The sequence below is a fragment of the Fomitopsis serialis genome, assembly GCF_022376445.1.
Source record: "Fomitopsis serialis strain Sig1Antser10 chromosome Unknown B0H18scaffold_107, whole genome shotgun sequence".
NCBI classification, from domain to species: domain Eukaryota; kingdom Fungi; phylum Basidiomycota; class Agaricomycetes; order Polyporales; family Fomitopsidaceae; genus Fomitopsis; species Fomitopsis serialis.
In genome coordinates, this window is record NW_025955067.1 from 39,398 (window position 1) to 65,187 (window position 25,790).

General features: G+C 56.4%; 8 protein-coding genes across 8 annotated transcripts; 3 read left to right on the forward strand and 5 right to left on the reverse strand.

Annotated features, from left to right (window-relative positions):
- Nucleotides 1–662: 662 nt before the first annotated feature.
- Nucleotides 663–1,234, forward strand: B0H18DRAFT_44891 (uncharacterized protein). The gene is made up of 2 exons (XM_048038137.1): nucleotides 663–764; nucleotides 994–1,234. The coding sequence occupies exons 1-2, from the start codon at nucleotides 703–705 to the stop codon at nucleotides 1,148–1,150; spliced, it is 219 nt and encodes a 72-aa protein (XP_047888071.1). The 5' UTR covers nucleotides 663–702; the 3' UTR covers nucleotides 1,151–1,234.
- Nucleotides 1,157–2,989, forward strand: B0H18DRAFT_44302 (uncharacterized protein). Its single transcript, XM_048038118.1, has 2 exons — nucleotides 1,157–1,318; nucleotides 2,140–2,989. The coding sequence occupies exons 1-2, from the start codon at nucleotides 1,299–1,301 to the stop codon at nucleotides 2,795–2,797; spliced, it is 678 nt and encodes a 225-aa protein (XP_047888072.1). The 5' UTR covers nucleotides 1,157–1,298; the 3' UTR covers nucleotides 2,798–2,989.
- Nucleotides 2,990–4,239: 1,250 nt separating this feature from the next.
- On the reverse strand, nucleotides 4,240–6,624 carry B0H18DRAFT_1123815 (cytochrome P450 monooxygenase; the record flags this gene model as incomplete). The annotated part of the gene is made up of 13 exons (XM_048034752.1): nucleotides 4,240–4,324; nucleotides 4,376–4,519; nucleotides 4,574–4,702; nucleotides 4,778–4,859; nucleotides 4,918–4,940; nucleotides 5,011–5,177; nucleotides 5,239–5,252; nucleotides 5,321–5,447; nucleotides 5,508–5,623; nucleotides 5,694–5,842; nucleotides 5,901–6,089; nucleotides 6,175–6,307; nucleotides 6,381–6,624. The coding sequence occupies 13 exons, from the start codon at nucleotides 6,622–6,624 to the stop codon at nucleotides 4,240–4,242; spliced, it is 1,602 nt and encodes a 533-aa protein (XP_047888073.1).
- Nucleotides 6,625–7,247: 623 nt separating this feature from the next.
- B0H18DRAFT_1123816 (cytochrome P450) lies at nucleotides 7,248–9,129 on the reverse strand (the record flags this gene model as incomplete). The annotated part of the gene is made up of 11 exons (XM_048034753.1): nucleotides 7,248–7,341; nucleotides 7,403–7,540; nucleotides 7,599–7,727; nucleotides 7,805–7,886; nucleotides 7,949–7,971; nucleotides 8,048–8,214; nucleotides 8,270–8,283; nucleotides 8,345–8,465; nucleotides 8,538–8,573; nucleotides 8,635–8,887; nucleotides 8,966–9,129. The coding sequence occupies 11 exons, from the start codon at nucleotides 9,127–9,129 to the stop codon at nucleotides 7,248–7,250; spliced, it is 1,221 nt and encodes a 406-aa protein (XP_047888074.1).
- Nucleotides 9,130–9,214: 85 nt separating this feature from the next.
- On the reverse strand, nucleotides 9,215–13,585 carry B0H18DRAFT_1123817 (cytochrome P450; the record flags this gene model as incomplete). Its single annotated transcript, XM_048034754.1, has 10 exons — nucleotides 9,215–9,381; nucleotides 9,456–9,534; nucleotides 11,396–11,537; nucleotides 11,601–11,728; nucleotides 12,354–12,455; nucleotides 12,509–12,624; nucleotides 12,698–12,846; nucleotides 12,917–13,108; nucleotides 13,174–13,306; nucleotides 13,366–13,585. The coding sequence occupies 10 exons, from the start codon at nucleotides 13,583–13,585 to the stop codon at nucleotides 9,215–9,217; spliced, it is 1,428 nt and encodes a 475-aa protein (XP_047888075.1).
- A 2,492-nt stretch (nucleotides 13,586–16,077) lies between these two features.
- B0H18DRAFT_1123818 (cytochrome P450) lies at nucleotides 16,078–19,141 on the forward strand (the record flags this gene model as incomplete). The annotated part of the gene is made up of 14 exons (XM_048034755.1): nucleotides 16,078–16,534; nucleotides 17,145–17,274; nucleotides 17,339–17,530; nucleotides 17,586–17,734; nucleotides 17,788–17,903; nucleotides 17,960–18,080; nucleotides 18,137–18,150; nucleotides 18,200–18,366; nucleotides 18,417–18,443; nucleotides 18,504–18,584; nucleotides 18,641–18,772; nucleotides 18,828–18,971; nucleotides 19,026–19,037; nucleotides 19,096–19,141. 14 exons carry the CDS (start codon nucleotides 16,078–16,080, stop codon nucleotides 19,139–19,141), a joined length of 1,788 nt encoding a protein of 595 aa, XP_047888076.1.
- A 228-nt stretch (nucleotides 19,142–19,369) lies between these two features.
- On the reverse strand, nucleotides 19,370–21,595 carry B0H18DRAFT_884134 (cytochrome P450; the record flags this gene model as incomplete). Its single annotated transcript, XM_048041016.1, has 13 exons — nucleotides 19,370–19,454; nucleotides 19,509–19,655; nucleotides 19,702–19,833; nucleotides 19,889–19,966; nucleotides 19,994–20,047; nucleotides 20,109–20,275; nucleotides 20,332–20,345; nucleotides 20,408–20,527; nucleotides 20,583–20,702; nucleotides 20,755–20,906; nucleotides 20,956–21,147; nucleotides 21,208–21,340; nucleotides 21,400–21,595. 13 exons carry the CDS (start codon nucleotides 21,593–21,595, stop codon nucleotides 19,370–19,372), a joined length of 1,590 nt encoding a protein of 529 aa, XP_047888077.1.
- A 370-nt stretch (nucleotides 21,596–21,965) lies between these two features.
- Nucleotides 21,966–24,784, reverse strand: B0H18DRAFT_1035950 (cytochrome P450 monooxygenase). The gene is made up of 15 exons (XM_048030331.1): nucleotides 24,579–24,784; nucleotides 24,382–24,502; nucleotides 24,192–24,324; nucleotides 23,924–24,115; nucleotides 23,720–23,871; nucleotides 23,554–23,669; nucleotides 23,381–23,501; nucleotides 23,308–23,321; nucleotides 23,084–23,250; nucleotides 23,000–23,022; nucleotides 22,863–22,944; nucleotides 22,682–22,813; nucleotides 22,485–22,628; nucleotides 22,073–22,430; nucleotides 21,966–22,015 (listed from the first exon to the last, which is right to left on the reverse strand). The coding sequence occupies exons 2-14, from the start codon at nucleotides 24,401–24,403 to the stop codon at nucleotides 22,346–22,348; spliced, it is 1,383 nt and encodes a 460-aa protein (XP_047888078.1). The 5' UTR covers nucleotides 24,404–24,502; nucleotides 24,579–24,784; the 3' UTR covers nucleotides 21,966–22,015; nucleotides 22,073–22,345.
- Between the last annotated feature and the right edge of the window lie 1,006 nt (nucleotides 24,785–25,790).

Here is a 25,790-nt window from a genome sequence, read left to right on the forward strand (position 1 = left end):
GCCGATACTTTCGCCCGTACTACATACGACATGCATTGCGTTTCGAGTTGTCGCGTGGGTGGTCCTCGATATGGATGGCGAGCTTCAAAGCTTCTAGATTCATTTAAGAAGGGAGGAACAACCAATGCTGGCACCCGCATAGCCAACGGGAGCTTGCGCTGGAAGACATGCGTGCGCGCAATGACGGAGTCTATGAAGCTGGCGGTCGCGATCCACAGACTATTCTGGATAATGCAGTCTGAACGTCAAGCTTACCATGCATATGAGCTCGCCTGCTGAGCACGCGCAGTGATTATGCCCATCTTCGCAACGAAACAAACGAGAGCAGTGAATCACTGTGAATGGCCCAGGAGCTGCCGCGATCGTGGGAAGTCCGTCGGTGTCTTCCGGCGGCCTGCAGCCAGCGGGTCGTGCGTACACGCAACCCCGTCCGGCCCCTACTTCCAGTCAACCGAAACGCATACAACTGTGTATGTAGATAGCGCACATCTCATGCTCTGCCTGGAAAACGGCATACTTGTCACCAAGAGGCCGAACTCTGATCTCGGTGTAGGGCCTCGCACTTGCACGTCTCAACGCGCGTCTGGATTCACTTTACTACGCATCGGCGCGCGACGCCTGTCGCACGGACTTCAAATTGTAGCTTCGTGCACAGCTTGCAACCGTGAACCATGTCGCTCGGTCCTACCCTGCACGGCATCGATGCACTGTGTCGCGGTCGAACTCCAAGACCTACACGCGTACAGTCATAGATCTACCCCCTGGTGAGTCGCTACCCCCCAGTGGGTCGATTCCCTACGCCACTGAGATGCCAGACCACAGCGTATGGTGCGTTGGTCGGTTTGGCCTCCCTCAGCTGCACTGTGGACCGCTGCGCACCCGTCTGTGCCGTTTCTTCGGTGAGACGGGCGTCAGGACAGCACAACGAATCGCGAGTGGACCGCGACCTGTCCCAGAGAGCCGTGTGAGAACGACTGCTAACTAAGTCGGCAGGTTCGGTGCTTTTCCACTGAGCCGCCACTTTCCGCGATCGGAATGCGGGGCGCGGGGGCCACCAAAGGAGGCACATCGAGCACGGGTGCAGTCGTTGAATTTGGCCCCGATGGTGGGCGTAGAGAGGGCGACGAGCGAGTCTATGCCAGGCTGGTAGCTCGAGACCTGCCACGGGTGACGTCGAGGAACGTCCGTGACGAGGTCGATCGTGTCTGCGCCTGCGGGCATGAGTGACGTCACCGGGGTCGAGGTGGACACCTTGCAGGCCCGTTCTCGATACGTGGCCGCGTGTCCCGCAGCACAATATGCCGCATACAGCGAGCTGGCTCTCCAAGTACTGCTGGGGACGAAAGCGTGTCGCTCGCAATCCAGCGTGCACGCGTGGCTGAGAACCGCGCTCCAGGTCTCTCACCGCGGCGTTTTCACCTGCCTGAGCGGCATGCCCTTTGCCGCGTACATGGCCTATGGTGAACTTCGCGGGCAGCCACCGCTCGACTGTGCGTGTGCACCGATGGCTCCTCATGAATTCGACTGTCTCTGACCATCTCTCTCGACCAACGCGCGAAACCGACTCGTACGTACTTTGCATTTCCCTGGCTCACAGCGAGTGCAAGCCGTCAGCGGCTCGTGCGCCGCCTGCGACTGTAACCTCGGCCACACGGACCACTGGGCTGCGAGGAGAGATGGTCGAGACAGCGAATGCGGCCGCGGCTGCTGGTCATCAGCGACGTCGGGCTCGGTCGAGAGGGCTGTGACAGATCAATGCATTCCGCTCCTCCGGAGACGTGGCAGCTGACACGCGTGAGCCTCAGCTGTGCCGGATGCGCGTGCCCGTACGCTGCATCTTGGTCAAGACAGTCGCATGGGACGGGAAGTGCGTCGTGGCGATGCGCATCATCTCCTGCTGTATGCAACTGTGAGTCTATGCGATTTAGACGCGGTTGCCCGGGGTCCACACTCGCGTCCTCCGTGTGCCGATGCTCCTTGGACAACGGTGCTTCGCTTGAGGCGACCGCGGCACATACTTATGGTGTTCCGTAGGATTGCGCGCCCTGGGGTCGAGGCTTCAGGAACACGTCAGGTCATCCACGGACATGTGGTTCAATCACTTCTGAGTGACTGACAGCGCATGCGTCTCAGAAGCAGTCAATCAACCTCATGCGCTCCGTCGCGTCGGGTGGACAGAAGACCTCGCGTCGAGTCCGGACGACGATACCTGGGCACGCATCGGGCGGGGGTATCGACACGCGTCCATCGCGAGGGGTTCCGCGGACGGTCAGCGCCCAACGCAGCGCACGGGGGTGCTCGATCTCGTGCAGTCCGGAGGACGTTGTGTGTCAGCCGGCACGGTGCGGTGCACTGTAGTGCGCGACGTCGTCGCTTTTTGGTGCGCCTGCGACAGACACGCCGCAGGGATAGTCTTCGAGGTTGGCGGCGCACGGCGTGGCCCGGGGACTCGGACGGCGACGTCCCCATCCGGTCGACGGATGACGGGATACGACTCGGCGTGGCTCGTTGGCAGTGGCCCCGGTGGATCCCTCCCCGACTCGTACGTGGTCGACGCACACGGGCTGGGAGGATTCGGCCCCGTGTGTGTAGTGGGGGATCTGCCTGCCAGTGCGTGGCTGCCCGGCATCCGCGCCAGGCATGCCACCGCACAGAGCTGTCGAGGCCACGGATCCGGAAGACACGCCCTACCAGACGGTCCAGGAGATGGCAAGCGTTGTCCGTCCGATTATGGGCGTCTGCTGATCTACGACGGCCTCGCTGGCGATCGGAGAGTGTGCGGGGAGAGGGCGTGTGACGGGGGAAGACGGACTCGGCGGCGAGGGTGCCCCAGGGACGCTGTGTGCGGGTAGGGCTTTCTCTGTCTCCATGTCAGGCAGTCCTGCTGAGCCCCGTCTTGACGATCACTGCGGGGACCGACACCGTGACTGGGATCAATGGCAGGCCCAGCTTGACGGGCTTGCTCTGCGCGGCGTCAACCTTCCCCTCGCGTGGGCTGGCCACGAAAACATCCTCGTCCAAGTCTTCCACGAGGTCGGGCTCTCGGACGGGGACATCTGCTTTCTAGTCCGGCATTCCACGCGTGGAACCGCTTCGGAAACGTCCAAGGCAGCTGGGGCGGCCCGCTGCCGACCGCGTGGATCGACGGGCAGCATGCGCTGCAGCAACAGACGTCGCGCGGATGTACGAGCTCGGCATGACGCCCGCCCTCCCTGCCTCCACGGGCTTCGTGCCCCGCGCACTGGCGCAGCTGTATCCCAGCGCGTCGGTCGTGGGGTGTTCTTCCGGTCAATCTGACGAGCGTGCCGTTCCTCGAGCCGTGGAACGGCCTCTCCGCGATGCAGACGTTCTTCGTCACCAGGCAGCACGCCGCGTATGGCGCGGACGTTTCGCGTGTCTACACGCTCGACCAGTACAGCGAGAACGTGCCCTACAGCGGCGACACGGCGTACCTGGCGGACATCTCCCGCGAGACGTTCGCTGCGCTCGGGCTGCGGATCCCGAGGCGGTGTGGATGATGCAGGGCTGGCTCTTCTACTGCGACGAGACGTTCTCGACGCCGCACCGCGTCTCCGCGTACTTGGGCGGCGTCCCTGGCAGCGACAGCATGATCATCCGTGATCTGTTCTCGGAGGTGTACCCGCAGTGGCAGCAGACGGCGTCCTACTATGGGTCTGGTGCGAGGTGCACGACCTCGGTGGGAACATGGGTGTCGAGGGCAACCTCCTCGCGCTGGTCTCCGGTCCTCGCGGCTTCGCCGGGTATGAAAGGCGTGGGCCTCACGATGGAAGGGCAGGAAGGAAACGAGATTGTATACGACATCGTGCTCGACCGGGCGTGGTCGGCGGCCCCGCTCAACGCCACCGCCGCAGCTACGTCGAGTCCTGGGTGGCACGGCGCTACTTAATCAGCCCCCTCCCGGCTGCCACCCAGGATGCGTGGGCGATACTCAGCACGACGGTATATAGCAGCGCAGTGAGCGCCGCCACAACCAAGAGCATACTCGAGGTGGAGCCCGGCAGCTCCTCGCGAACCGGGTCATCGACGCGTACAACGCACTGGTGACAGCCTACAATGCCTCGGGCGCGACGTCGTCCTCCGTGGCAATGTCTGTGTAGACTTAGCATTGACAATGAGGTGATACAGCTACTACTAAGGTACTTAAGCAGATCTGCAGATCCAACAGGCGAGATACAACGGTAGTGCCCTATCCCAGACTCGGACCCCGGGGTGCTAGAGTTACCAGGGAGCCGTTGTGCCCAGAACAAGGTCGACCTTCTTCCTTGACCTCGGAGAGATGTCGCACAAGTATGGCTTCGGGCTCCTTCCGCGAGATCAGAATGCACTCCCACGTCACCAAGGAAGACCGACGCACCTCACTGTCCCAGACGTGAATGCAGGCACAGGGATGATCTCCTTGCCATCCAGTGTCCTCGCCGGTCTGATGTCAAAGACCGCGACCAGGTTGGCCGCGGCGAGGAAGATGCTCGAGTCGGCTAGCACGCGGCCAGGACAGATGCTGTTGATGCGTGTCAATGTGCACCGTATGCTGCGAGGACCACACTCAGCGCACCGTCTGCCGAAGCCAAATACGAACATGTGTGGGTCCCGCGTCTGTGCAACTTCCTCGGTCACGCCCAGGAACCTCTCCGGGGCGAACGTCTCTGGGTCAGGATAGTGTTCCTCGTCGCGAGACATTGCCCTTGAACGTCGACGACACCCGGCAATGGATACAGCGTCAGCAGCAGATGCACAGCAAGAATGCTTTTGAGCGTACCAAATGTTGGCTAACACTGTAGACCCCTTGGGCATATCGAAGCCAGCAAACTCGTCCTCCTCGGTGAGCTGGTGAGGCCCACCTGTGGGGTCAGACGTCATCGATGTGTTCACGTTGGGATGTGTTATACGATGTCTTACCAACAGGTGCAGGCGCAGTCCAGCTACGCGAAGGTGAAACAGCATCACGCAATCAATCCGCGCGGTGTCGATAACCTCCGAGTCGATGCTCACCGGTACACTTCTTTGAGGACGGCATCCAAGTACGGGAGCGCCGCTTGATCGCTGAGCGCGGGCAGGCCCGCGTTTCCGATCACGTTGTCGACCTCTGCTTGAGCCTTGTGGAGGACGTCGGGATGCAGGACCATCAGGAGGATGAAGGCGGAGACCAACGACGTCGTCTGTTGCATCGGTGTTCGTTGAAGTATACTCAGCCAATCAAGTTTGAAGAGAGCGACGCACGGTGTCCGTCCCAGCTTCAGAAACCGAAACATGGTGCGCGCTTAGCTCGAAGGATCCATCCTCCGCAGACGAAACGACTTACCAAGATATAGGATGCCCAGCGCACTCGCGATCTCTTGCTCCTCGTCTTCACTCAACACTCCTTTTCCTCCACTCATAGCTTCCTCCAGTAGTACCGTACCGAAGCACGCACGCGCCGTTCCAGCTGCCTGCCCGCATGTCGTTCAGACACAGAAGATCAACAACACCACGGACCGCAGTTGCCATACCATTTCACGCTGCACTCGCTCGAGCGGGATGTGTTCCATGTCCCTGACCAGTTTCCTGGCGCGCAGGCCTCTGCGCTTGAACTCCATCCCAGGTAGGCACGCTGGTAGATATTTTACTGGATTTACCCATCCGAGGTTAGCTTTCGGGCGACACGCGGAGCACTTCATGCAAACGGAGGGACGTACGAGCCGGGAAGAAGTCCACTACAAAGGCCCCTGGCCCGCCACCATCGAGGGTGAGGTGGATGGCCTCCTCCGAGTTGCGTATGTACTCGTCGTCCACGGAGGAGGGCGAATAGCCATACCCGACACCCAGCATTAGCGCCGCGGCATACCTGGACATGCGCGTCAATCCGCCAATGCATGCCGGCGTGGGACTCGAATGACACATACCGCTTGACGTGCGAGAGCGCCTCCTTGGGCTCACGTACGAGATCCTGCAGCAGAGTGTGCACTTCTTTGCTCTGCAGCGCTTCGTATGAGTTGAGCGTGTTTCGGGCGAGGAGGGCGGTCTGGAACCACCGACGCTGACGGCGCCACTGGGCATCGTAGGGTAACATTACGAGGTGCTTCCACTTCACGCTGGTCATCCAACAGAGGCAGACCATCGTCATGGTTGTCAGAGCATGATCATCCGATTCGAATATTGAGGAAGAGCCAAACTCACATGTCTCCGACATACGTGAACCGCGGCCTTCCCGAGTACTTAGCGCCGCGCTTGTCCAGGAGTGCTCGAGCGATGTGCACGCGATTGAGCACGACCACAGGTGTGTTGAAGAAGCGGGCATAGACAATGTCGCCTGTGAAATCGACGTAGACAGTCGAAGTCTCGTTGAACATATGTATAACGCAACGAAGTGGGGACGTACATACCATACTGTTTGCCCCATTCAGTATATGTGACCTCCTGGTAGGTCGCCGGTAGCTGGCGGATGTTCCCAACGAACGGGAGGGGCCGCGGTCCCGGAGGGAGGCGAAGGTGGCGACGTTTCGTGCGGACGAAGAGGAAGGTTAGCAGAATGCAAGCCAATATGTAGACCAGTGGAGTGATGCCCGCAACAGCGAGGAATGAGCGGGAGAGGTAATCAAGCACGTCCTTGGGGTTTCGCAACGTCATGTTCGAGATGCAAAAGCTTTTCCGTCGAGATGCTAGTGCCAGGATCATGAGCCTTATCACTGGCAGCGCGCTCAGGGTGTTCCCTTTGAAGACGAGAAGCGTTCTCACTTCACGCGCCAGGACTGCGAATGGACCCTGAGTGACAAACCCCCGAACGAGAGATTGGTAAGACGTACTGGCGATATTGGCAACATTCCAGTTGGGGTTAACTCAATCCATGCCCTGTGTCACTATCGATGCCGGCGTCCGGTACAACGATGTCTCCCCCGGTATGTATAGATCACGCTCGTATGCATCGACCGCCCCTTTGGCACTTTGTTTCTACAGCGGCAGGAGGCTCGGTGGCACATAACCAACTGCGTCTTAGTGACAAGGCAGGGAGATAATCGGCGAGCTGCACCCAGGCTGTCTGTGAACCATTGTTTTGACCACGAAATGAGGCCGAGTACACATGACAGTAACCACAGATCCTGTGACAGACCAACGGAGTGTATTGAGTCTTTTGCATTCGCGGTAGCCATAGAACGCGCATACGGCGGTTTTATTGGGAGGGCTAAGGCACTGTGATGCACCCAAGACTGTCGCCCGCCGGCAACACGATCTTCGTGGACTGCCAGTGGAACCTAGTACTTGACCCCGTTTCCATTTGCCGTACCCAGAATCAGGTCCGCCTTCCCTGATCTAGGCGAGATATCGCACACGAATGGCTTTGGATGTCTTCGAGAACGTCAGCCTCATCAAAAGCCATCTTCAGGACCGCGCCAACCACGTACCTCACTGTTCCAGACGTGAACGCGACTTTAGGGGTATCTCGTTACCATCCGGTGTCCTCGCTGGCCGGATATCGAAAGCAGCGACGAGAGTGGCTGCCACGATGAAGATGCTCTGATCGGCTAGCACTCGGCCAGGGCATATACTGTAGACCAAAAATTACTCCTCCTCCGTCGCAGATGAATGGCCCATGCCTCACGTACCGTCTGCCGAAGCCGAACACAAACTTTCGCGGGTCCATCGCCTCTCCTGCATCCGCGCCCACGTCTAGGAACCTCTCCGGGTCGAATCTGTCCGGGTCGGTGAAATATTGCTCGTCGCGCGACATGGCCCTACATGCACGGATTGACGGAAGACAGGTCAATGAGCAAAACGAGGAAGTAAAGAGTGGACAGAGGAGGGCACACACCAGATATTAGTAACGATAAGGGCTCCCTTCGGCATATGGAACCCAGCGTACTCGTCGTGCTCAGTCAGTTCATGGGGTGTACCTACACAATCGTCACAGTTTGTCATCTTTTCTCCGGCGAGTCAAGGACTCGCAGCATCTCACCAAGGGGTGCGGGTGCGAGCCACCTGTTTAACAGAGATGTCGTTTCAGCCACTGCGAGTTGTTCGGATTTCAGACGTCGATAGCACAACTGGGACGCACCGATACACTTCCTTCAGGACCGCCTCCAGGTACGGGAGCGCCGCGCGGTCGTCAGGCTCCGGAAGGCGGCCGTCGCCGACGACGCTGTCGACTTCTGCTTGCGCCTTCCGTAACACGTCGGGATGCAAGACCATCGCGAGCACGAACGCGACGAGGACTGCGGACGTCTGTGGCAGGTCAGTCTGTGAGGCCGCTGGACTATCCTCGAGGGGATTGACCTACAGTATCTGTCCCCGCTGGGCGGAGTGCAGCCTCGTCAGTCTCCTTTCATGCAAAAGACAGGGCTACTTCACTCACCAACGTACATGACTCCCAACGCGCTCGAGATCTCGTCTTCGTCGGCTTTCTCCACAATTCCGTCCCTCGCCGCCTCCTCCAGCAACGCCGTCGCGACACACGGCCTGGCCGTCCCCGCCGCCTGTTGCATATCATGTTAGCCGCGGGACACAAGTCCTGTGTATAGCAAGCCACGCGCCATATTGCGTTTGACCCGCTCGAGCGGGATGCGGTGCATCTCCTTGTACCCCTGCCGCGCCCGAAGTCCCCGGCGCTTGAACTCCATCCCGGGCATCCACGTCGGCACGTACCGCACTACGCAAGACCAACACGCCGCCGCTCAGCTCTCCGCACACGACGTCTCGTCTGAGAACCGAGGACACCAGCAGGGTGGGAGGTATATGCGGGGACTTACGAGCGGGGAAGAAGTCGACGAGAGCGGAGCCCGGCCCGCCGCCGTCGAGGGCGAGGTGCATGGCCTCTTCGGTCATCCTGACGAATTCGTCGTCCATGGTGGAGGGCGAGTAGCCATAGGCGACGCCGAGCATCAGCGCCGCAGCGTACCTAACAGCAACATAGTAAGTACCATGAGCTGGCCGCCCCGAGCAGGCGCATACAGTCCCAAACAGAAGAGCGACACACCGCTTCAGATGCGCTAGGGCTTCCCCGGGGTCGCGCAGGAGGTCGCGCAGGAGCTTCTGCAGCTCGTCGCGCTGCAGCGGCTCGTACGCGTTGAGCGCGTTCCGCGCGAGGAGGGTGTTCTGGAACCAGCGGCGATGGCGCCGCCAGCGGTCCGCGTAGGGCATTACGATGATATGCCTCATCTCCACACTGCGTCAGGCGCGGGCGGTGGCCACGAAGCGTGTCAGTTTGGGACATCGTTACGGTCAGCTATGGCATGAGGTCTAGAGGAGAGGGGACTCGCATGTCCGTGAAGTACGTGAACCGTGGTCGGCTTGAGTACTTCGCGCCGCGCTTCTCGAGGAGCGCGTGGGCGGTGTGGACGTTGTTGAGGACGAGCACGGGCGTGGTGAAGAATCGCGCGTAGACGACGTCCCCTGTTGGATTTGGAGACAAACAAAGTGAGAATTAGTGATTGTGACATCGAGGCGCAGGGAATGCGAGCACGCACCGAAGCGCTTTCCCCAGTCGGCGAACGTGTACTCCTGGTACTCCTCGGGCAGCTGCTGGACGTTGCCAAAGAAGGGCAGCTGACGGGGCCCGGGGGTAGACGGAGGCGACGCTGTTTGGTGGAGATGCGGAAAAGAGCCAGCGCGACGATGGCGAGTACGCAGACGAAGGCAGCACTTTCAAATCCATGAATTCGCAGTGTGCTATGGTGCGTGTTGCGGGGTAGGATGTTGCTTATTTGCAAGAGAGCCATGGCAGAGTGACGGGCCGGCAGGGGGGCGGCAGGACGTCGTCGGTTGCGAGAGCGGGTGCTTATGCCCTCGTCTGGCTCTCGCGTATAATGCTACCGAGGAGCTGGCGCCGGTGGAGGAGCCGTTCCTGTGATAGGCTGTTACTGCTGCACCCAGAGCGCACTAAGAATGTTAGTAACAACGTCCGTGTGCGTGTGCTGATGAAATTTGGGTTGGCGCACGGTACAGTTGAGCCTGAGCGGGCTTGACAGCCTATTCGCGGATGCTTCTCAGGAAACAGCGCCAACGATGACTTCAACCACGCATGACCTGAGCATGTGTGTTCACGCAAGGATCCGAAGTCGGAGAAGGCGAGCAGGCAAGCGCGGAAAGCAGATATGGAACATTGAAGGAGGAGTCACGAGTAAAGAGTCGACGAGCAGTAGTATTTGCGATACTGTCGTACATACCTCACTTTTCCTGTCTTGCAAGTGTACCTCATAGGGGATCTCCCTGATGTCACAGCCTGACGCCCACAAGTCGAATCTGAACTCGATGGGCAGACCGGTCGTACGAGGAAGTATACGTCTGCCACCAGCGCCCAGCGGGCGGAATTGATATACGGTTCACGAGTCACAGCGGATGCGGTCCTGGGAGTACTGCAAGCAGAGGGACATAGGACCATCAGTTATAGAACAGACCGCGACGGACAACTACGCACCGAACTCGCTCTCGCGTCTCGCCAGTTTGGATGAGATTCCCGTAAGCCGCCCATCCTTTTGACGTCTCTAAGTATCAGGTCTTGTGGTGTATGCGGCCCTTATCCTTCTGGCACACATGCGCACAAGAAATAGAGCGATTCCCCGTGACCGAATACCGGAGTGAGGGCGCCAGCTCAGAACCTTACTTCTGTACATCGGAGATTCTGGCAAGTATGTATTAGATCATGTCGTAAGCTCGCGCGCAAATCCGCCTGACCATGTGAGGGACTGAGCGCAGTCAGAGGTGTATATATGTTCCGATTCTCGGCGTATATACATACCTCACAACGCAATTGCCCTGGTACAGCATCGCGGCTATGGAGCAACACGCACATCGACGCAACCTTGTGCCTGCTCTCACAAGGTGGCCCGAGCTGAGAAAAACACAGCTACGTATGTGTCTCTTGACCTGGTGGTGGTTCTCAATCAAATTTGCCTGCTACAAACGAGGTCATTCTCCGCGACGAATGAGGTGTATCGGCTTACCTGGCAATAATCACCAATTCCGATTGTTCCCCGGGCGCTCGTCTGTAGCGCCTTCGGTAGTGGAAGAGGCGCGCGAGAAGTCTGCTGAGTACGGTCTTCTCACAGGCCAGCAAAGTTGCAATTGCCCCGCAATCGCCCTCTGTCCCAAGGTCAACCTGAAATTGATCTGTGGATGCCTTAGGTAGAACGGGAGCCCTTCAACTACATCCAACAGCTAGCACTTACGGAGAAGCGCAGCGTAGCTCGTACCTCGCATATATCTGGCAGACCAGTGTTTATAGGCTGTGTTTACAAAGAAGACACCGTGCGCCCGTTTCTTGGAACCTCATTCATCGCCCTCTTGGAAGCTCCGCGAGATCAGCTCGCATCCTCTCCGATCGGGGTCGGATGTCACAGACGAAATGCTTCGGGTGTCTGGCGAGACATTGTATGTCAATGTATTGCATGCGAACACCCAAACCGACCTGATGAATCCAGAACAAATCCATTGTGGGCGTGATATCCCGCCCCGCTGAGTCGCGTGCCTTGGCAAGGTCAAAGGTGGCTATCATGTTGGCGATGACGAGCCAGATGCTGCTGTCTCCCAGAAAGCGCCCCGGACATATTCTACAAAGGCAAACGTCGTGACGTGAGCTAATTTATTAGGATGGAGCTCATGAGATAGTGCACCGCCGTCCATGCCCAAACACGATCTTGCGGGGGTCACGTAGTTCTGCGAGCGCGGGCTCGATATTGAGGAAACGCTCAGGCTTGAAGTCGTCTGGGTCCTCGTATATCTTTCGTCGTGCAACATAGCCCTGCACAGATCATCAAATGAGACAGTCACATCCAGTACGATGGCTCGAGGCGGAATACCAGAGATTTGGTATGACTGTCGCTCCGCGAGGCATGTCGTATCCATCGTAGTTGTCGTCTTCAGTCAATTGGTGTGTGATGCCTGTGCGTCATGCCCCCATCAGTCCGCCTCCTCATGGATCGGCATGCTAAATAGACTTGCTCAGAGGGATAGGCACACCCCATCTGTTCGTAAGTTCCATTAGCATTGAGCATGAATGACCACACCCAATCCGAGTCGCAAATTTTGGACAGCATACAAGGGTCGACTCGAAGAGTGCTCACCTATACACCTCTTTCAACACGCACTCGAGGTACGGAAGGTCCTGTCGATCGTCAAACTGAGGCAGCCTCTCACGTCCGACGACGCGATCCATCTCTGCTTGCGCTGTCTTGTATATTTCGGGATGGCGGACCATGGCGAACACAAACAAGGAGAGCACGCTGACTGTCTGGGAACCATACAGCTCTGTATATGCGCCTTGCAAGACAATTGTACGCACCGTTTCCGTTCCCGCTAAGCAGGCCATGTCAGGATAGTAGGACGAGAAGAGAAGTCCACCACTCGCCTGAATAAACAGTACCCACCGCGCCGCTCATCTCCCTCTCTTCCGCCGGGAAGAGCGGTTCGTCTGTGGGAGCCTCTTCCAGAATTGCTGTCGCGAACGATGGCTTCGCCGTGCCTGCAGTCTGCGTATACGGTAACATCAGCGGGATGGGACGAACAGGAGCCGGGTCCGCACCAACGCCTTCACGACCGCCCTGAACGGATCGAGGTGCATCGAGTCGATGGCGGGGCGAAGGCGGATTGCAGTCTTCTTCCAGCCCGCACCGGGCATCCATGCGGGTATCCACTTCACTGTCGCACCCGCGCCGGGTCAGCGCGGCCCCTCGTCAGCGTCCGTAGTCTGCGTTCAGAAGCAAGCACTCACGGACGGGAAAGAAGTCAACGAGCATCGAGCCGGGATTGCCCGCCTCGAGGATACCCCCCACCGCACTGTCCACTTTGCGGATGTGCGCATCATCGACGGACGTCACCGTGTGGCCGTACCCGATCTCGAGCATAACTGCAGCAGCGAGGCTGGCCGAGCGCGCAGAATAGCATTAAGCAGGAGGGTTCGTCTTCGTAGGGATGCAACACTGCGACGCACCGCTTGAAGTGATCCATGAAAGCGTCAGGCTCGCGAAGCAGGTCCACGAGGAACCGATGCGTCTCGCGCTGCTGGATCGGCACGTAGCTATTAAGCCGCTTCTTCACCTGGAACCCGTTCTGGAACCACCGGCGATGGCGCCTCCAGCGGTCGTCATACTGCATGAACCCGAGGGTCCAGCTGAAGCCACCTCTGTAGCACGTGTATCAGACAGCAGGCTCCAAAGACGTGTCTGATTCTGATCGTTTCAGACTCACAGGTCGCGGATGTACGTGAAGTGAGGTCGGCCAGAGTACTTCGCGCTGCGCTTCTCCATGAGCGCTCGTGCGGCAGCGGCAGAGTTGATGATGAGTACGTCTTTTGTGAGAAGCCGGGCGTACACGACGTCGCCTGAAACGCGTATCAGGTCAGTGCCATGCAAGCAGTGCTTCGTTGGGACGGAGTCGTACCGTATTTCCTCGCCCATTCTGTGAAAATCTCGTGCTGATAGTCGTCTGAGATCTGGTTCAAGTTGCCTATTATCGGGAGTCGCGGAGGGCCTGGAGGAAGGCGGAGGGCTCTACGGTTGCGCGACCAATGGAGGAGGGAGATCAGGAGAAAGGCAAGTGCGAGGCCTGCGAGTTGCTCCATCGCGTTCTGCGGATGCGACGGGAGAACATCTAGAAACATGGCAAGAGCGGTCGGTTTCGTGCTCCTTGGACGGGACCGCTGAAGACTCACACCTTATGTACGTCGGGTGTCCTCAACGTCTCAGTATGGAGCTCAGCTCCAGGGATGACCGCACAGGTCGCGAGAGTTCAATCTTCTTGCCTCCATTGATCGGAAGTAATGCGCCTCCATCGGCTGCCTGAAGAGTCCCGATGGCTCCCGATATACCGATGCGTCGTTCAGCCTGAGATACAGGCCACGGGACCATCAATAGTAGGCACTCGTATCGCCATTTCTTCTCGACGAATCTCACGAGAGGTGTGCGGGAGAGATACATCTGCCGCATTGGGAGCGATGGCCTCCCGCCGAGTCCTGAGAGCGAGTGATATGGGTCATGACATGTGTGGAACAATGAATCGGGGGAAGACGCCAGGTCACTGAAGCGGGATAGTTCTGTCGGGCATTACAGCCTGTAGGTTTGGGTACCTGACAACTCACCCAGTGACCAACCTCTTGAGCGATTGGGGCTGAGAGATTCCCAGGGATGAGCTGCAAGGTCGCATTTATTGGCGAAAGTAACAACTTACATACAGCGCAACAGTGCAAGCAAGATCACGGAGGTTCAGGTCGAGTAGCTGGGAGGAACTCCGAGTCAGTGATTGAACCGACTTCGAGGACCGGCGACCTCCAGTCTCCTACCCATCCGCTAGGCGAGGTAGGGGGGACGACTTGTACATACGGTTCAAGGTCTCAGTGATGTACGCAAGCAACAAAACAAGAGATGCAATGCCATTCTGTCAGCGAGGTAAGTTGGAGGTAAGACGGTAGTTGGTAAGTAGCGTCGAAGACCGAGCCTTGAGCGCTGAGCGCTTATTGGTGCACGCGCCATCCTCGATCAATGCGTCTTGTCTCTCCGCTCACCACCGGCACAGACGAAGGGGTACACACACCATGAGGACAGAACACGGAAACAATGAGGTGATATGCCCTCCATCGGATTCAAAGCTACGCACTCGTATCTGCCCATGGGCATATCGGCCGCTGAATGTTCGAGGCAGCTCGAGGAGGTCGGAATGGTAGTGACCGGCAGGTTGTGACTTGACAAGAGAGCTGAGATTCTGAGTAGGCGGGTTGCCGGTGAGTGCTCAGGGGCCTGGTCATTCGGAGGGCTGAGTGCTGGACCTCAACGCTGTACATTTGCATATACCCTTAGACTCCGTCCTCAGGCAAGACACGGACGCCTGTACGACCCAAGCCTCTGAAACGCGTGTACTGGTGAGATGACATTGATTGCATGTCTATTTTGCTGGGCAATCAGCATATCACGCGACTCGTGCTTGTGTACCGTTGCGCTGCTGGTTGTGACGCGCTCGCCTCGGAATGCATGGCTACAGAAGTCATGATGTCCAGGAGGTTATTCCTGGGTCGCCGGCTTTGATACGATCCACTACGCTCGCCACCGCTCTCGCAAGGCTCGACATCGGCATGGCGCACTATTTTGGAGGAAATGAGTTTGTGTTGGCCGCGGAATTAACCCCCGGTGCTATGAGGTATGTACAGGGTGTCTAGACTCCAGGAGGACGACGTTCTGATTGGCCAGCGTAGTCACTCGCTTGCTGTCTCCGCCCACGACCGCACACAGCGACATGGTATGCTCACGGCTCGGAGCTGGAGGCAGTAGACATATTTCGAAGTTGCTTGTACGTGACAATCGCTCGCTTTACTGAAATGCGATCCCCGCCAGGCTTGTGCAGTCATGTACATAACATGGATTCACACTTCAGCTGTAGGATCACAGCCTAGCCGTGTGTTGGAAGGTCGGCTTCGGATGCGGAGGTACGCGATGGGCAGCAGCGACAACGACAGTGAACGCCTGGCCTCGGTACAGTATCGACCGCGGGTCGCTCCCCCTGGTCAAAGTTTCAATTATTCAACTTTCAATCCTCCGATATTCATTCCGCGGATTTGTGTCTTGAAGTTTCTATATCGCTCAAACCACGACACGATCGCCGCGGGACACCCGCCGTGTGCATGATGGTCGACCCGCATCTCAATGCAGAAAGCCACACTAGATCGTCACACGCTAATTATGATCAGTATGCATGCGTAGAAGCAGCCGGTTCAGTCGTATACATAGCGCAGTGATCCGATAGGTCATGCACTCTGTGCAGCGGCGCACTTGATCGAGACGGCGAAAGGATACATGGACCATCCCCCTGCGCCAGTGCGGGTCCCATCTCTCAGATGTAAGTGCTTCACTTCTTTTTCGTTCCGAGTCAAGTACTGAGACGGTTTCATATCGCGGAAGGACATAGCATGACGTGCATGTCGGAATCCACATTCCCACCGCTTGCAATAACTGGCACAGAAGACGTTCCCTCTGGACACTATCACAATCGTGGCACGCGGAAAGCGACGCGTCAGTCATGATGCGTAATGGTATAAGTGGCCGCTAGACCTAGATGTTCGCCAGACTGCCAGCCAGGCTGTAAACCGATCGGCCGTTCACCAACATGGGCCTACCACCATCGCCGGCCATGCTGTTACTAGCTGTGATTGCGATCGGACTTGCATACAAGTTTCGTGCGGCGCGGTCTCGCTCTCATACACTCCCACCTGGTCCGAAGCCGTGGCCTCTCCTGGGCAATGCGCTGCAAGTCTCTCTAGAGTATATGCACCACACCTTCAGCGAGTGGCGGCAGAGATACGGTACGTCCGTGCCAACAACGATCAACGTTCCCCGGGCACGAGGAGATAGTAGCCCGGTCGAGGACCTCCCGGGCTGGCTGAAGAACGCGCTCCCAGCGAGCCTATCAAGGGTCAGGCAGACGCAAAACGAGAGGCTGAGGCGGATGGCAAAGGAGGAGTGGAAGGCGTCCCCAAGGGCAGAACGGATGGACCGAATTGACCCGGAGATGCCGTCGAAGAAGTATGGGAAGCTGGCAGAGAAGTTACCTCGGAGACAGGCGAGTATCCTCATTCAATTACGCACCGAACACATCCCGCTGCAGAAGTTTCTTTTAGGATACAGAAGGAGGACACCCCCATATGCCCGTCTTGCAGGACCACTCGCGAGACGGTGTATCACTACCTGATGGAGTGTCCAGCCTTCAATGAACAACGCGACCAGCTCGCGCGCGACGCAGGCCCAGCCGCTCGCTCGATCAAGGACCTTCTCAGCTCAGCGAGCACGATGCGACCCCTATTCCGATACATACACAGCACCGGCCGCTTCGCGGCCGCCTACGGAGACCTAGAGATAAAGGACGAGAAGGCGAGAGACCGCGCCAAGGGCGCGCGCTGACGAGGAATAGCGACCGACGCGCAGAGAACCGAGATCCCGCACACACAGAACTCATTCCATTCGACGCACTCACACCCCATTACATTTCAGTACATACTACTATACCTGCCTTACGCTTCGGCGAACGGCGATGCTAAGCGACCACGGACCAGACGAGACAAACCGAGAGTAGTAGTGTATGTAATGTCTACATAGGGCTTCGCCCTCAGTGACATTAAAGGGAATAAACAAACAAACAAACGTTCCCCGGCTCATCGGAGTTCATCCGTACTCCAGGCGACGTCGTCTACTTCTCCGTGCTCGGTAGAGGAGCCATTGTCCTCAACTCGCTGGCGGCTCAGGATCTCCTGGACAAACGCAACGCGATCTATTCCGACAGGCCGCGGTCGATCCTGATTCACGAGATGTGAGTGACCTGACGTGACTCCCGTCGGAAGCGCCATGCATCTCAAAACAACGCAACGCTCTAGGATGGACTTTTCCCCGAACATGCCGCTCCTCCCGTATAACGACGAGTGGCGCCGACAGCGGCGGTGGATCCAGGCCTCGCTCCTCGACAAAGCGAAGCTCGACAGCTACCGACCCATCCAACAAAGGGAGGTCGTCCGGATGCTCGCTGGGATCCTCAAGACGCCAGATGCGTTCGCCTCGCTTATTAGGCGGTACGACAACTTGCTTCAGCGACTGCGTCGTCAGACTGTACTGATGTATCCGTAGGTACGAAGGCGGGATAATGCTGGAGATAGCCTACGGACGCACCATCACGGCGCACGACGATTCTTTTGTCAAGCTTGCTTGTCAGGCGATCCTCCGGCTGACCGAAGCTGGTAGCCCCTCCGCCTCCTTGGTCGACTTCGTGCCGATCCGTGAGTCGCGCCTATATTCGTTACGTTACCTAGGCCTTACCGCAGTAACGCAGTGCGCTACATGCCTACATGGCTTCCCGGAAGCGCGTGGAAGCGCAAAGCCCTCGACGTCCGGCGCCTCATGCAAGACGTCATGCACATCCCGTATGAGCACACGAAACAGGCTTTAGTGAGTACGATGTGAGTGGAATGTCGACGTTCGAACTCAAGCACGTTCTCTTCCAGGCAGCTGGTACGGCAGGCCCGTCTTTCCTCACGACGCTTTTAGAGGAGACGTCGGAGAAAGGGAGCCTGTCCCCTGAGGACGAGCGGGCCATGAAGGGTATCGCCAGTGTGTTGTATGCAGGTGAGACTTAACAAATAAGGATGTCCACGCACTTCCTGACATCTTGCTACTTGTAGCCGGGACCGATACAGTGAGCCAGCTGTTCAACTTGAGTCTCCGTATGATCTCAGCGCCTGTAGTCAGCGACAGTCGTCGTGACGTTCGTCCTCGCGATGGTCCTCCACCCCGACGTCTGCCGGAAGGCCCAGATGGAGATCGACCAAGTAGTAGGCAACGCGCGGCTTCCGAACTTTCAGGATCGAGACTCCTTGCCGTACGTTGAGTGCATCTTGCGGGAGACGTTCCGGTGAGTCCTGCAGAAGTCGGGCATGCATCCTGCTGAAACGTGTCCCGAAGATGGAACGCGCCGTTGCCAATCGGCAAGTACTAATCTACCTGTCGTTCGCGTACTTAATGCTCACCCGTGGCAATGACTGTGCTCAGGCATTCCACATCAATAACAAGCGACGACCTGTACCGAGACTTCCACATTCCCAGAAACACCATCGTGATAGCGAACCTTTGGTCAGTCAGATCTCGCCTTTCCTCGACGTCACTACTGCTAACAGTCACATCCACAGGCACATGGCCCGCGATCCTGAAGTCTATCCTGCCCCTGAAGTGTTCCTGCCGGAACGCTACCTCGGGATGGACGCTAGCACTCTGGATGCTACAGACCCTCGCAAGTCATATTCGGGTTCGGCAGGCGGTGAGTGTACACCCCGTCCCGATGTGCTGGCACCCGAAATTAGCTGACATCGGACGAAGGCTGTGTCCGGGTCGCCAGCTGGCGGACTCGTCGATCTGGCTCGCCATCGCCTGCATGCTTGCGACACTCGACTTCAGCAAGGCTCGCGACGCGGCGGGGGACGAGATCACGCCGGCTACAGACTTCATGCCCGGCGCTATAAGGTGCGGGGTGCACAGGCTCGACTGGAGGACGACTTTGCTAATGAGATGACGTAGCCATCCCAAACCGTTCGCTTGCTGTCTCCGTCCGCGAACGCAGAAGGCTGCGAGCTGATACATGATCTAGAGACAGCGGACGCATTCTGAAGTATGCATACATTACGACCGATTAATGTATTCGTTGACTGAAGCGTGGTCTCCGTTGTGGTTGTCCAGTTCCTCACGAGACGATTGCGTTATTCAACTTGTCGGACAATAAGTGGACTCTAAGTAGAGAGCGTTTTCTCGTCGTGGCGCACACAGAGCGATGATCGAGATGCGTCATCGATACTTGGATAGACTCGAATATAGTCGACGTTACATTGCTTCAATCTAGCTAAATCTTGCATCGAGGAGCCGGCTCAGTTTTCTGTACTGCTGTCAAGGATCACTTGTCGACTCTTCTCGGATCGAGGTCGGATATCACAGACAAATGGTTCAGGATGCCTAAGTGTGTCGTGAGCCACTTTCAGGTGCGATGATGTGCGCAACATTCCTCACATGATAGTCCCAGATATGAACCTCGGTGCCGGTGTGATCTCCTGACCGTGGTCATTCCGCGCCTTGCCAATGTCGAGAGTCGCTATGATGCACGCTGCGGCAAGCCACACATTGTCGTCTGCAAAGTAACGTCCTGGGCATATTCTACTCCGATGCTGAGTTTCGAACGACAGCGGGGGCCACTGAAGCCTACCTCCGCCCGAAACCGAACATCATCTTCTTTGGATCTTTGAGCTTGAAATCCTCATCCGCATCAATCGTGAGGAATCGCTCCGGTTTAAAGACATCTGGTTCCGGGTACATCTCGGGATCTCGGAATATCGCCCTGCATGTTGCGTAAGTGAGGGAGGCAAGCAGGCGGGGAACACTTATCGACATACCACAGATTTGCCATTATCATCGAACCTTTAGGAATGTAATAAGTGCCATACACATCGTCTTCCGCGCCACATGCGGAGCTGTTGAAGACGGAAATCAGTGGTCACCAAGGAATGGACAAATTTTGCCAATTATTACACGCAGTAATCGCCGGACACCACCTGCATCATGTGTACTGCATTAGCACGACAACCACTAATCTTCAAGGTGTTGGTGCCTTACCGATATACCTCTCTGATTATGCATTCGAGATACGGTAGGGATGCTCTGTCTCTGAAGTCCGGTAGTCTTGAATCGCCGACAACGCAGGTAAGCTCCAGTTGCGCCTTTTTGAGCACTTCCGGATACTGGACCATCACCAGTATAAAAACGAGCATACTTGTTAAAGACTAGTTGCTGTGAGCGTCGTAGAGCCTGAGGAGTCGATGGCAATACTTGCGCTTACCGTGTCGGTGCCCGCTGATTTCCATGACGTTGCTCAGATTGATCCTCCGGTGACGTGAGGGTAGAGAAATGCTTACCCGCATATAGTGTCCCTGCAGCACCCTTGATATCTCGTTCATCCTCCGCTGTCAGAGTCCCTTTCCTGGAGCATTCCTCTATCAAGTCTGTCGTGAATGAGGCTTCGCAGTCCCGATCATCTATTCCACGAGTGAGCTGGCATTCGAACCGTGACTATATGCACGCATTTAGTACTTGCCATGTCATTCTTGACGGTCCGGTATGGCATGTCTTCCATGTCTTCGATAGCTTTGCGAGCTTTTGCTGCACTATATTTGAAGTGCATGCCCGGCAACCACGCAGGCAAATATCTCACTAAATGCCAAAAGTCGGCCTTCTACCGTCATGTCTAGCAATCAGTACTCACAGATTGGAAGAAAATCCACTGAAGCCACTCCGGCGCCACTCCCAGCGAGGCATTCTCTAAGGCCGTCTTCCGTCACCTTGATGAAGTGGTCGTCGTCCAACGACGTGACAGTATGTCCATAGCCGATCTCAAGGACTATTCCCGCGCTGTATCTGTTTGTACAGATCAATGAAAAGCGACGTGGTGCGTAATTCGGCTCACCGTTTCAATTGATGTTCGAATTCTACTGGGTTTTCCAGGAGATCAACCAGGAGGCGGCGCACTTGACGATACTGTGCAGGATGATAACTGTCCGCGGAAGACCTCGCAATGAATGCTCGTTGATACCACTTCCTCATGCGTCTCCAGGTCTCATTGTATTGAACAAACCCGAGGTTTCCGGTCCATCCCACCCTGTAGGAAGCGAAATTGGCACTGAGTGGATTCCATTTCAATGGGGTCGACTGCACACACAATTCGACAAAATACACAAAACGCGGTTTATTGGAGTATCTTGCCCCGCGTTTTTCCATGAGATCGAATGCAGCCTTCGCAGAGCTGAGGATGACAATGGGTTGGGTGAGAATCTCAGCGTAGACGATGTCCCCTATGGTTTCTTTTAGTCATCGCCAAATATGGATGTGCAGTACACCTAAATGTATTTACCGTATTGCGCCGCCCATTCCATGAATGTAAGGTATTGATCAACCTTCGGTAATTGATGAATATTTCCCAGGAATGGGATGCGCGGGGGACCCGGGGGTAGATCATTGCGCTTCGGTGTTCGCCTGAGAATATGTAACAGAAACATGACCGCCAGACACAGCCCAGCGACCGCCGCAAAGTTGGCTGAGACGGACATACCAGGAGAGACTGCCAGTGGTTGCAAGACAGTCCGAGTCAAAGTCGACTCGCTACTTATAATGGATGCGGGCCGTAATGGAGCGCGCGATGTATCATGACTGAACGCTAATTGCTTCTGAGCTGGATACATCATCTGCGATTGAATGGCATCTCTCACATAAGTCCAGGGGTTCCCTAATGGCGTTCCTTGAGCTTCAGCCCCCAAGACGCGTGATCCGGTAGTAAGTCGTTCGGCGACCGTAAGGGAGAGCAATTGCGCCTAATAGCGTTGGTAGACGTGTACATGAGGGGGTTTTTTCAGTCTGACTTGCTCACAATAGTGAGTGATAGTCTCCGAAGGAATGACGCTATCCTTGCGACTGAATGTGCCGCAAGACAGCCCTATTGTAAGCGAGATACCGCCCAAGGGCAGACGAATCTAGCCACGTATAGTCAGCTATCCCATTTTCGAAGGAGAACTTGTGTTCAACCGCACCTGAACCTTCTACGACACCGTGATATCGGCAGCATGAGATATGGGGCGTGCAGAATCATCACCACGGTGCTATTCCCGGTGCTTTCTCAGGCCCACAAGTTGTACTGTTGGAGTCTGCTTGAGGCTTCAGGTACGATACAAGTTGTGATAGTGTGGCTTAGTCTGTAGTCCTGCGCTCGTGGATGCTTAGGTAGCAAGCAACGCACGGGATATTCGCGATTATGACATGCTACGACACTCCACAGGATCTTTGTGTCGAACAGTCGAGCCGGCTCAGATTTCTGTACTACTGTCAAGGATCAGCTGTCGACTCTTCTCAGATCGAGGTCGAATATCGCAGACAAATGATTCAGGACGCCTGGACGTATCGTGAGCTACCTTCGGGTACAACGACATGCACAATATCACTCACATGATGGCGCCAGAGATGAACCTCGGTGTCGGTGTGATCCCCTCGCCGTGTTCATCTCGTGTCTTGTCAACGTCCAAAGTCGCTACGATACATGCTGCGGCAAGCCACACCATATCATCGGCAAAGTATCGCCCTGGGCATATCCTATTATATGCTGAGTTTCGAATAACAGCGGGGGAAGGACGCCTGAAGCGTACCTCCGCCCGAAGCCGAACACCAACTTCTTCGGATCTTTGAGGTCAGCATCTGCGTCGGCATCGATCTCGAGGAATCGCTCTGGCCTGAAGACGTCTGGTTCTGGGTACACCTCGGGATCCCGGAAGATCGCCCTGGATTACATATGTCAAAAAGGCAGAACAAAATAGGTCGTTGACATACCACAGGTTTGTTATCACTGTCGAACCTTTGGGTATGTAGTAGCCACGGTACACGTCGTCTTCCGCCACCTGGTGTGGAGCCGCTGAGAACAAGGGTCAGTGACCATCAAACAGTGGAAAGCTATTGTTGATCGTTACACGTAGTCACTGCCGGACACCACCTGCAACGTGTGTATTGGATCAGTGCACCGGTCGTTGATACACGAGGCGTTTTGTCCTTACCGATATACCTCTCTGATGATGCACTCGAGATATGGTAGCGATGCTCTGTCACCGAAATCTGGTAATCTTGCATCTCCAACTACACGATCGACTTCTTCCCGTGCTTTCCTGAAGACGTCGGGATGCTGAACCGCCACGAGTATGAACACGATCATGCTTGTCAAGGACTTCACGCTAGCAGTATGAGCATCGCACGTCATTCCAAAGGGCATGTATGTGCTTACCGTGTCGGTACCCGCTTAGTACCAGAACAACGTTCAGATCGGCCGATGGACATGAAGATGGAGAGGAGCTTACCCGCATACAATGTTCCTGCAGCACCTTTGATGTCTCGTTCGTCCTCCGCCGTCAGTACTCCCTTTCTGGAACATTCCTCTATCAAGGCCGTCGTGAACGAGGACTTCGCGCTGCCGGTCGCCTATATTGTGAATCAGCTGCAATCCATACTTTCATTCTATATTAACACTCGCCATATCGTCCTTGACTGCTTGGTACGGTATGTCCTCCATATCCCCGACAGCTTTCCGTGCTTTCGCTGTAGCACGCTTGAAGCTCATGCCAGGAATCCATGCGGGCACGTATTTCACTGGACACTGATACTGAGCTTCTACCGGCTGGGGTCTATCGATCGCTTACGAATTGGCAGGAAGTCAACTGGAGCCGATCCAGTTCCACTCCCAACAAGACATCCTCTAATCCCATCTTCCGTCAACTTGATTAAGTGATCGCCGTCCAAAGACGTGACTGTATGTCCATAGCCAATCTCGAGAACTATTCCCGCAGCGTATCTGTTCAGACGTTAGAGATCAGTGAGCTTCAAATATTCATAGTCTCGCTGACCGCTTCAACTGATGCACGAAGTCTTCTGGGTTCCCCAGGAGATCGAACAGGAGGCGGCGCACTTCACGGCACTGGAGAGGGTGATACCCATCCGCGGACGCCCTGACGACGAACGCTCGCTGATACCACTTCCTTATGCGTCGCCAGGTGTCATTGTATTGCATAAACACGAGGTTTCCCGTCCACCCGATCCTATAGTAGCGAGATATCCCGGTGATTCAACGAGTGAGTAAGTGTAACGCATGCCAAGGAAGTCCAACACACGTACAGCTCGACGAAGTACACTAGACGCGGCCGATTTGAGTATATCGCCCCGCGTTTTTCGATGAGATCGAATGCAGCCTTGGCGGAGCTGAGGATGATGATGGGTTGGGTGAAAATCTCGGCGTAGACGATGTCACCTATGGTTACCATTCTCTTAGTCATTATTGAAAGGCACACGTACTAGGCGTACGCACCGTGTTGAGCCGCCCAATCCATGAATGTTAAGTGTTGGTCGATCCCAGGCAATTGATGCACATTACCGAGGAACGGGAGGCGCGGGGACCCGGAGGTAGATCACTGCGCTTTCGTATTTGCCTGAGAAGATACAGAAGGATTGTGACCACGAGATACAGCCAAGCGACCGAGGCGAAGTTCACTGAGATGGACATACTGGAAGGTAAAAGTTGCAGGAGTCCGAGTCAAGGTGGACTTTCTGTAAGCGATGCGAGCCGTAATGGAGCGTGCAATGTACCATGACCTAGTTGTTGCTTCTGAGATGCATACATCGTTTGCAATTGAACGGTGTCTCTCATTGGTTTCTCACTCCATGTTCAGTAAACGCCGATGACGTCCCTGAAATGATCCCGTAAGTCGGTGCCGCTCAAAGGGGAGCAATTGAATTTAACTTACTAGCGTTGACGAAGTCGAGTTTTATTGAATGTACCGTGAACACGGTCACGGTGCCGCCCAACGGCAGGCGCCGATCTAGCGGAGTCTAGCCATAGCGAAGCACCACGTATGTCAGCTATCCTATCCGAGATTCGAGGGGGAAAGTACAGCTCACACCTAAGCTTCCCGTGACTCCATGATCCCGGCAGGATGCATGGGACACGCGCGCGAAATCACAACTCACGGTGCTTCGCCCGGCGCTTTCTCGGGCCTATCGTACCTTCGAAGTTTGCCTCCCGTATATATTATTCTCTTTGCGTCTCGACGACGGACTCAAAGCCGAGCCACTTTCAGACGTTCACGAGCACGCCGTTTGGGTAGTCTCCCCTAGGCAGATCCTAAAGAAGACCTGATCTTTGTGTAATGGCACTTTTCCCCTACCGGCCGGGCATAGACTCGCTCCAGGCCCACAGACCCACTCTACGCCCACGATGGAGGGCCAAATTTGACGGCTGCACCAGTGCTCGATGTGCCTCCTTTGGTGGCCCCCCGCGTCCCGCATTATGACGGCGTCGATGACAGAATCGGCACCGCAGAGCGTGGCGGATGAGTGGACGTGCACCGAACCTGCCTATAGCTAGCCTTCGTTCGCTAGAATAGACCGCGATCTACTCGCGGTTCATTGCGCCATCCTGACACCCGTCTCACGGAACAAACGGTCCCAGACGGGTGCGTAGCGGTCTACAGTGCGCAGCGGAGAGAAGCCAAACCGACCAACGCACCATAGGCTGTGGTTTAGCATCTCGGTGGCGTAGGCGACGTGTACGTCTTGGAGTTTGACCGCGACACCCAGTGGATCGATGCCGTTCAAGGAAGTACGGAGTGACATCGCTCATGGTTGCAAGCTATGCGCAGAGACACGGTGAATGTCGCGCATGTCGACGCGTACGGTAGATCGCCCACGAGACGTGCAAGTGCGAGGCCCGTCCCTGCA